Source organism: Cajanus cajan, chromosome 7, assembly GCF_000230855.2.
Source record: "Cajanus cajan strain Asha chromosome 7, NIPB_CcT2T_4, whole genome shotgun sequence".
NCBI classification, from domain to species: Eukaryota; Viridiplantae; Streptophyta; class Magnoliopsida; order Fabales; family Fabaceae; genus Cajanus; species Cajanus cajan.
In genome coordinates this window covers 41,458,722-41,468,899 of record NC_138523.1, presented here as the reverse complement: position 1 = coordinate 41,468,899, position 10,178 = coordinate 41,458,722, and the positions used below count along the sequence as shown (strand labels likewise).

At 32.3% G+C, this 10,178-nt stretch overlaps 1 protein-coding gene across 1 annotated transcript; it reads left to right on the top strand.

Annotated features, from left to right (window-relative positions):
- The first annotated feature begins 210 nt into the window (after nucleotides 1–210).
- Nucleotides 211–1,732, top strand: LOC109806859 (insulin-induced protein). Its single transcript, XM_020369390.3, has 5 exons — nucleotides 211–515; nucleotides 599–717; nucleotides 1,076–1,264; nucleotides 1,363–1,414; nucleotides 1,494–1,732. The coding sequence occupies exons 1-5, from the start codon at nucleotides 243–245 to the stop codon at nucleotides 1,602–1,604; spliced, it is 744 nt and encodes a 247-aa protein (XP_020224979.1). The 5' UTR covers nucleotides 211–242; the 3' UTR covers nucleotides 1,605–1,732.
- Nucleotides 1,733–10,178: the final 8,446 nt, after the last annotated feature.

The following is a 10,178-nucleotide window of genomic DNA, read 5'->3' as shown; positions in this document are numbered from 1 at the left end:
CATCCAAAAAAATCAAATATATCATCATAATGTGAATTACAAGTTCACGTCATTCACATTGAAACGATATTATAAAAAAATGATGATAAAAAATAAAAATAAAATAAAAATATTTATTTTAAAGTATAAAATTTAAGAAATAAAGTAAATTAAACTTAAAAAAAATATTTAAACTATTTAAAAGGTACATTCCTTCTCTTGCCCAAAAACCAATCCAGTATTTTTTGTTTCTTTCCCTGAGTATGCAATACCTTGTTGCATGTGGTTCCTCTTCCTTTTCCTTTGTGGAGGGTTATACTTTCCTGCGCCACACTAAACCTCTTCTCAGAACATGCAAAGGGGGTCAGCTGAAGGCTCAGTGTGCTCAGAGAACTTCATGGCGTCCGGTCTCACTTTCACTTTTTGGCACAGGCTTCTTACTTGGCCCTCTTCTCGATGGACTCCATTCAAGGGTCAATCTCGTGCTCTACAAATCAGGCTCCATTCATATTGGTCCACTCCACACAAACATTTGGGTGGCTTGCGTTTCAACTTCTATTTTATCTTCCCTTCATTCTGCATTTTGCATATTCCATCTTATCCAAATTCATTTTCATAGGTTCCTTTCTTGCTCGGATTCTTCTATTCCTCCCTTGGTTTGCTTCAACTCTACCTTGACGACAGGGCCTCCAACAAGGTTCCAGAGTCAACTTTACCCAAAACAATTCTCTCACTAATGTAAGTACCTACCCATTACCCATTATAGTATGAAATCCAAATTTCAGAAAAAGTTACATGTTTCTATAATACGGGATTAAATGTTCTACTAATTATTGCTAAGTTTATCCAACAACTATTAAATCTTTTAGTAATTATTGCTAAGTTTATAGGACCACTATTAAATTGTTATCACAATACTTACAAATATTTAATATATAAAAAATAATTCATTTTAGTCCTAGTTTAATTAAATGACGGTTTTAATCTTACACGTGTAATAAGCAACTAAAACTATAATATATTGGAGTATTTGTTTTTTTGGTACAATAAGCAACTAAATGATATTTAAAGCTCATAAGGTTGTCCCCTGCCCTAGATGTTTGGTGCTGTTTATAGAAGTGAGTGCGGAACTTTACAAAGCCGGAATAGCAGACAACATTGAAGCCTACATATTATTTGCTGCAGCAGAGTTTATATGGTTTTTGGTAGATAGGACATGGGCAGGTTTCACCTTGGCATGCATTGTTGGGCTTGGTTGCCCTTTGGCTGAGGTTCCCATTATGAAGTAAACTTTTTCTCTTTCCCTTCCCAGCGCTTGCTTCATATCATTTCACCTATTGAAATACGTTAATTTGAGGGATACTTCTCTTTTGCTTCTTTCAGGTTCTTCCACCTTTGGTACTATCCTCAAGCGAATATTGAAATCTTTGGCCAGGTAGATCATGTCATATTACAATCACTTCCCACCACTTATTTGTGAAATTGTTGATGATTTCTCCTACCACCATATGCAGGGACTAGTTACTTGGACACTCACTTGTTACTTCGTGTATACGCCGTTCTTAATTAATTTGTCACGGTGGTTGAGAACAGTGTATGCTCCTCAAATAGAGAAGTCTTCCTAGAAAATTATCTATGTGCTGTCAATTGTAGCACGGCATTCTAACTTAATGTATGATACTGATGCATATCCAACTATATTGAAAATCGAACTGAGTTCATTTTATCAAAATTAAAAACCCCAGATTCACCATGATCAGATTAATAGAGATCTTCTCCCAATATTTCCAAGTTAAAAAGTAAGGACAAGTTTTTCGTACAATTTTCACATAAAGTTTCTCCCTCTATGTTTTTTTCTACAAGACACCAAATTGACCTCATATATTATTTGGTTGGAGAAAGATCGGTGACACCAATCTCAAGTTAATACTTAGCTAGAGAGGAAAAGAAATGTAAGTATAAGAAATGGTATAATATATAAAAAAGAAATACAAATAAAAAATTACAAAAAGCATGGTAGTGTGTGTGAAATGTCCACATATCATTACTACTTGATTTTACAACTTATAATCTATAGAAATAAGAAACGTCAAGCATTTGCCAGATGTTGGTATTTGATGCACCACGGATTTTTTTCTTTTTTCTTTTCACCTGTTTCCTCTCTCTTTTTTTACCTTTTATCTCGTCGGACAAAGCATGCACTTTGTCTATAGTTTATACCTAAACTCTAACCATTAATAATTTATCAATGGTGGATGGGTATTCGGACAACCAAATATCGACACCTCCCTCGCACATGATATGGAGAATTGTTGGAAAATAAAGTAATACTTTGGCTACCTGGCTGGTCGGATAATCAGATATTTTTCTAAGAAGTTCATATTCAAACAAATAGGTAGCCAAACATCTCATGACTTGATATTTGGACAATCAGGTAGTTGCATAATATTCTAATATACGCAAAATTAAATATTCTAATTGAGGAAATAATCCCAAGAATTATGCATGAGAGCATAACCCGTATAGCATATCCCATATTACCCTCCCTCAAGGTGGAGCATGAGGATTACGAATGCCCAGCTTGTTAAGCAGAGTCTGAAATTGATGTCGTCCCAAGGCTTTTGTAAGGATGTCGGCTAGTTGCTCTTGTGTCGGAACATATGATGGTTGAATGGTGCCTTGGAGTATCTCATTACGAATGAAATGACAATCCACTTCAATATGCTTTGTCCGTTCATGGAAAACTGGATTTTTCGCTATATGCAAAGTAGCCTGACTATCACAGTGGAGGTGCATAGGTCCTTTATGAGAAATGCCTAAATCAGCCAGTAAGCTCCGAAGCCACTTAAGTTCACAACAAGTAGTAGCCATAGAACGGTATTCTGCTTCAGCAGATGAACGAGAGCAATATGTTGTTTCTTGGTTTTCCAAGATATAGGAGAGTGAACCAAGAACACAACCCACCCAGTAGTTGAACGCCGAGTTAATGGACATCCGGCCCAGTCGGAATCACACCATCCATGTAGTTGGAAATCATATGTGCTTTTGAGGAGAATTCCTTGCCCAGGACTTCCTTTGAGGTATCTCACAATTCAAATGGCTGCATTCCAATGTTCTTCACGCGGTTGTTGCATGAATTGCGACAAGGTATGAACACAGTAGGACAATTCCGGTCTGGTAAAACACAAGTATATGAGGCGCCCAACAAGGCGTCGATACCTGTCAGGTTGATCAATGTAGCGTCCAGTGGCGAGTCCAAGTTGATGATTCTGCTCAAGAGGTGTAGCCACGGGTTGTGCACCAAGCAGGCCTGCTTCTTGAATGATGTCTAATGCATATTTACGTTGACACCAAAATATTCTACTTGAATTCCTTGCAACTTCTATTCCCAAAAAATATTTTAAATGTTCCAAGTCTTTCATGTGAAAGCACTTGCTAAGATATTCTTTAAAGCGTTGAATTGCAGCGGAATCGTTCCCACATATGATCAAATCATCTACATATACTAGAACCATCATTTGCACTCCATGGGCAAGAAGAGTAAAGAGTGAGTGGTCACAACCTGATTGACGGAATCCAAAGTTTATCAAAGCAGATGATAATTTGGCAAACCAACAACGAGGGGCTTGCTTCAAACCGTATAAAGACTTTTTCAATTTACAAACATGGGTCGGTTGAGAAGCATGAAAGCCTGGAGGAAGCTTCATGTAGACATCTTCATGTAAATCACCATGAAGGAAAGCATTGTGGACGTCCATTTGATGCAATTCCCACTTCTTTGTCGCTGCAACAGCAAGAACAAGGCGAACCGTAACCATTTTGACAACAGGGGCAAATGTCTCAGTATAGTCAACCCCTTCTTTTTGATGATTCCCGAGAATAACCAGCCTCGCCTTGTATCGCTCTATCGTGTCATCTGAATTATGCTTGATCTTGTATACCCATTTACAACCAAGAGGTTTCTTCCCATCCGGTAGAGTTTCTAGAGACCATGTTCCATTGGCTTCTAGTGCATGAAGTTCTTGCTGCATTGCAAGCCTCCATTTGGCATCTTGCACTGCTTCAGCATAATGAATGGGTTCTCGGGCTAGAGTAATAGCAGCAACAAACCTGCAATGCTTTTCAGAGAAATTTTCACAACTTATATAGTGAGATATAGGATAAGGAGTACCTGAAGAATACTGTGAAGTGGATTGACTTGGAGATGGACTTAACTTCTTTATGGTGTGAGTTACATACTCACGTAGCTTCACGGAAGGCAATTTGGTACGATGACCTCTTCCTAGTTCCTTCAAACTGCTTTGACGAATAAGTTCTAGTGAATCAACATTAGGAGTTGGATTATTTCCTTCTTCTACGAGCTCATCACTTCTCTCACTGTCTAAGGCAACAGTTCCCTCCCTCACTTCAGAACCTGCAACTACCTCATTGAGTGTATTTTCTCCCATCCTTGTGTCATTATCCAAATCATTATCATCATCATTATCCAATGTATCGTTCATTAACGACGAATCCACAGATAAATCATATTTGACCCCAGCTGTAGGTGTGAAAGGAAACTCCGTTTCAAAGAACTCAACATCACGAGACACAAAATAGCATTGAGTATCTAAATCAAATAATTTTCAACCTTTCTTCCCATAGGGGTAACCAACAAAGATACACTTTCGACTTCGACTAACAAACTTATCACCATGTCTATCCAAGTTGTGTGTGTAGCATAAACAACCAAAAACTTTTAAATGCTCATACATGGGGGCTTGACCATACAACATCTCATATGGTGTTTTTCCAGACAGCACTGGAGTGGGAGTACGATTAATCAAGTATCCAGCTGTTAAGACACACTCACCCCAAAAAGAAATAGGGAGATTACCTTGAAGTCGTAGAGCACGAGCAACATTAAGAATGTGTTTATGCTTTCTTTCTACTCTTCCGTTTTGTTGTGGGGTTCCTGGACAAGATGTTTGAAATACTATCTCGTGTTCATGAAAGTAGTTTCTCAAACATGTAAATTCAGTACCATTATCGCTATGTAGCACTTTAATCTGTTTACCAAATTGTCTTTCTATTAATGCAAAGAAATTCAGCAATGTACGTGACACTTCCCTTTTATCAGAAATCAAATAAATCCAAATAGCACGAGAAAAATCATCCATTATTGTCAAAAAATATGAAGCACCACAAGAAGAGGGAGTTCTATAGGGCCCCCACAAATCACAGTGTATTAATTCAAAACTACCACTAGAATTATTTGTACTTAATGGAAAGACATCTCTAGTTTGCTTAGCCCGTAAACATACATCACATGATTTGTTCTTTAAAATACTGTTATCACACCTCATGTTGGAAGCTAATTTAGTGACCTTGAAAGAAGGGTGCCCCATGCGTTGATGCCACAGATTAAGTTCGCAAGTTCCATTAGCTTTGTGTGCTTTCTCACTTCGGATTCCTTTAAAGAAGTAAAGTCCATCTCGTTGTTCACCCACTCCAATCATCATCTTCGAAGTGCAATCCTGCATAACACATAAGTTGTTAGTGAAATAGACAACACAATTTGTTTCATTTGTCAATTGAGAAATAGACAACAGGTTGCAACTCAATGTTGGCACATAAAGCACATTTTCCACTTTCAATCCTCCATCAAGTGTCACTGTCCCTTCTTTGTTTGCCATCAGTTGTTTTCCATCTGGAAGTCTCACTGGACACCCAATTACGTCTCTCAGCCCACATAATAAACTCAAGTTTCCTGTCATGTGGCTAGAGGCACCTGTGTCTATGATCCACTCACTATGTTTACCTGTCATTTTGTCACTTGTGGTTCCTTTGTGATTGTTCAACAAATCCTTTAGAGTTTGCCATTGTTCAGATCTTAGTTCACTCAATGCATTTACATTAGTCTCATTGGTTTCTCCATTCACTTGCATTGCATTTGCTCGAAAACCTCCATTTCTTCCTCCAATCAAATTTCCTGAATTATCTTTTGCATGCAAGTCATATTGTGAAGGTATCTTTTTCACCAATTCGGTCTTCTTCTTGATCTCAGCTTTATCCATGAGAAGAGTTTTGTCACACGTTCTTACCGAGACTTTGTACGCTCTGATACCATAACAAAGTTGTGGAAAAGAATCGTCACTTATTCTATTGATCAATAGGTAATTATATACAAGTATACAGGCTAAATTATCTCCCTCATATCTTTGATATGATTTGGCAATATTCTGCAATAAAGGAGAATTAAAACCGACAAAATATACGCCAAATTAAATATTCTAATTGAGGAAATAATCCCAAGAATTATGCATGAGAGCATAACTCGTATAACATATCCCATATTATAAACTATTAATGATGTAATGTTTCATAGCAGGTTAGTAAGTTTGTAATTAGTGTCTTTTAACCTAATTGTGCTAGAATTTTAGCTTGGGAAACAGATATAGCCTTTTCACCCCAGTAAACAAAGGTCTCGTGCGAAATCATGGCAGATGACTTTCCTATTATAAGTTCAATAATGGTAAAAAGGATAAATGCAAGTAACAACATCCCTTTACCATATATGCATCCTTGATTTTGTTTGCCTATCTAATAGCCTCAAGACCTTCCTACCAAACCAACCGATGCTCCATGACCTTTATGCTAGTAAGAAAAAATTTAACCGTGTGTATAGGACCATAACACACAAAAAACTAAAAAGTTAGTTAATATCTTTGATTATATTAAAATTATTTATAATTTTCTAATACGACATATACTAATAGTTATTTCTCATTTATGATAAGTACGTATGTAAAACTTATATTTCAGAATTTGGCATACTTGTAAAGATAATAGTTGTATTGTTTTGATTTTTTTAAAAAAAAATAGATAAGGAGAAATATAAATGTTCAAAAATAGACAAAAAAAAATACAGATGAATTTTATTGTTACATAAAGCTCGTACCTAGCAAATAATGTACAGACAGCGTTTATTAATGGTTTATAGGGCCAGAAATGGAAGCTAATGAATCTTCAGAAAGACGTTCAAAATAAATTCAATAATTATTGTAATTTATTTTCTGGTATAAGTTGTTGTAAAATATGAATGTGTTGAATATATATATTAATTAGAAGAAAAGAAATTTTTATATATTAAAATTGAATTATTTAATGCACAAGAGAAAGTATTGGTTAAAAAAAATGGGTGTTGTTATCATTGAAGGCCATAATCTATATCCTATCATCCTCGGTTCTGTTATGGCATTGATGTTAACATAGCTACTAACAGGGGAAGTGACAAGAGGGGTAGGACCACATGGTTGTTAATTTAGCCTCCCAAGGACAGCACAACTAACTGTATTCAAGATACCATGGAAAGGAAATTAATGAATCCTTGCCATAAATCTGAGTGTGATTGTAGGATGGGTTACCAACACCCAACACAAAGCTCGAAGCCGAACCCTAAGCTGAGGCTGGAGGCCACCGTGAACTACTCTATATTTTCTAGTTTCTACGATTATTTCTTTATATAAGAGTCAACTAACATAATAAATAATATAAGGTAGTGTTAGCCTATGATTATATGATAGTATAAAAGTTTCAATATATTTTTAATTGTTTAAATTTAAGGTAAATTTGTTTCTATTTTTTAAATCTAAAATTACTATCATGTTTTAGACATATCCAACAGGAAAATAAGAGTCTCTCTCCCCTCTCTCCCTCCACTCTTTAAAAACTTAGGATAAATATGATTCTTAAAATTTATTTAATTTAATTTTTAATTGATCTTTTACTTTTTGTGATTAATTTTTCTGTTTAGGTTATTATAATGGAGAGATATTTCAATTATAAAAATGATAATAAAAAAACTTAAGAATAAGATAAAAGATAAATTTTTTAATTAATTATTTAATTTTACATTAGGAGAATGATTGATATTATTTATTTATATTTTATATTGTTGAGACAATTTCTTTAGCGATAAATTTTGTATTCAATTTCTTTTATATGCACAAACCTTTCGGGCCAACGACAATCATAATACTATGAATGAAATTACTAGTCTTTCTATCTTGTAGTTTAAGAGATGTCCGTGGCATGAACAGAAAAAAAAAAAGTCTATATATCATTTATTATTAATTAATTTTATGATTTAAAAGAATGTTATTCATGCATTAAATAAACGGTATAATGTATTTAATAACTAGATTAAAAAATTATTTTAAAAATTATAAAAAAATGTCTCCCCTTATTAAATGGTATTTTGGAGACATACAAAGCTTTTTTTCTCATTATTTTTTAAATAAATAATTTATTGTAACTAAGTATTTTTTTTATCATCAATATTATTATGATGACAATACTAGGATTTAAACTTAATCTCTCACCACTATATTCATCTTAGTGGTTCGCAAGTAAGTATTTTAAATACAATTTACATATGTTATAAGTTTTAAATATTATTTTTATAAGAAAGGATCCACTTAAAAGTAATTATTGGTAAAGTTACTTCACTTAATAATCTATGATATACATTGACAGTGATCTATATGTTAAATCAAAACTAATCTATATATAAGTTTTTGAAAAGTTTGAAAATCATATAATACCTTGTTATATAAATTTAAATTTATGCATAATATATTTTATTAATATATTAATTTAAATTAGTGTAACAAAATATCAAATAGTTTTAAATTTTGTGAAAATTTATATACTTTATCCATTTATTAAGATTTTTTAATTTGAGGGTTGAATCCTTGAAATTCAATATACATTGATAAAGTTACTTCAAGAAAAATATAATTACTTCACTCAATAATTTATATATGATATATATTAAATTTAAACAATATAACTGTTAAATTAAATTTTTTATTAAATATATTAAATCTAATTTTTTTTGCAATATTTAAAAATTATTTAATACCTTATTACATAAATTCAAATTAAGATATAATATATTTTTATAAATATATGTTTTATTCTTTGTTACATTAATTAAGTTAACATATATTATATTTTTATAAATATACATTAACTTAAATTTATATAGCTAAGTACTAAATAGTTTTTAAACTCTTGAAGTATACAATATTTTAAGTAATGTAATAATATTAAGTTATTAGAATATGAAAAAAAAATTAAATAAAACTTTTTAAATTAAAAACTATCGATGGAAACCATTTCTTTTTGCTGCATTTTTCATTGTATTTTTTTGTAATTTATAATTAATTTGATTAGTTATGACAAATTATGATAAAAAAAAATATTATTCTCATTTCTTTCTCTTCATTTCTATTATTGTTAAAATTTTAAGAATATAAATGTTAATCTTTCCAAATTGTATACTATCTTTATTATTCTATTTATTTTTTCAAAAGTTTAAGAAAATGAAAATAAAATATGTAATAATTAAACAGGTCTTTACACCTTACAATTAAACACTAAAGCAATAGAAAACATAATTCTAACTAATTAGGATTAGCATATAAGCAATTCATGGACATACATGTAATAATATATATGTGTAATAAAATAATCAACTAAAAAATCATAAATGTTCCTCAATGGAACTATAATATAATTCTTATACAAATATAATTATATATATACACACACAATATATCCAAATTGAAAATAGAAATCTTGGTTGTTGGTCAAATAATAACTATAAAACAGCTACGTAACTCAAGCAACATCACCATCCTCCAGAATGACTCCTAAAAACTTGCTCATTTGTCAGCCTAATCATGTCTTACTCTCATAATAGATATGATCATAGTAGTCCAATTACAAGGAAAATGTAAGGTAAGCTTACAAAGGACAACACAACAAATACAGAAGTAAAGTACAATTATACTATCAACATCAACATATAAACATTTCTAGAATCAACACCCCAATTCTAATTAACAACTTTCAACAAGTCAACACAACATATAAATCATACAATAAAACACATCAATGTTTTCAACTTAAACAACATAACAACATCTCAACTTACAACACAACCATATAACTTATCGACATATCAACTTAACATATGAATAACATAACACATCAATTTTATGTGTCGTCATACATTCAACTAAGATATCTACAACATAGGTGAACATTCTAAGTAATTTGACCTTATTAAACCAACTTTACAACATGATCTTTTTCGGTTTGTTTGATCAACAACAAATTAGGATAAAAATCCAAACATAAAATGTTTTTAT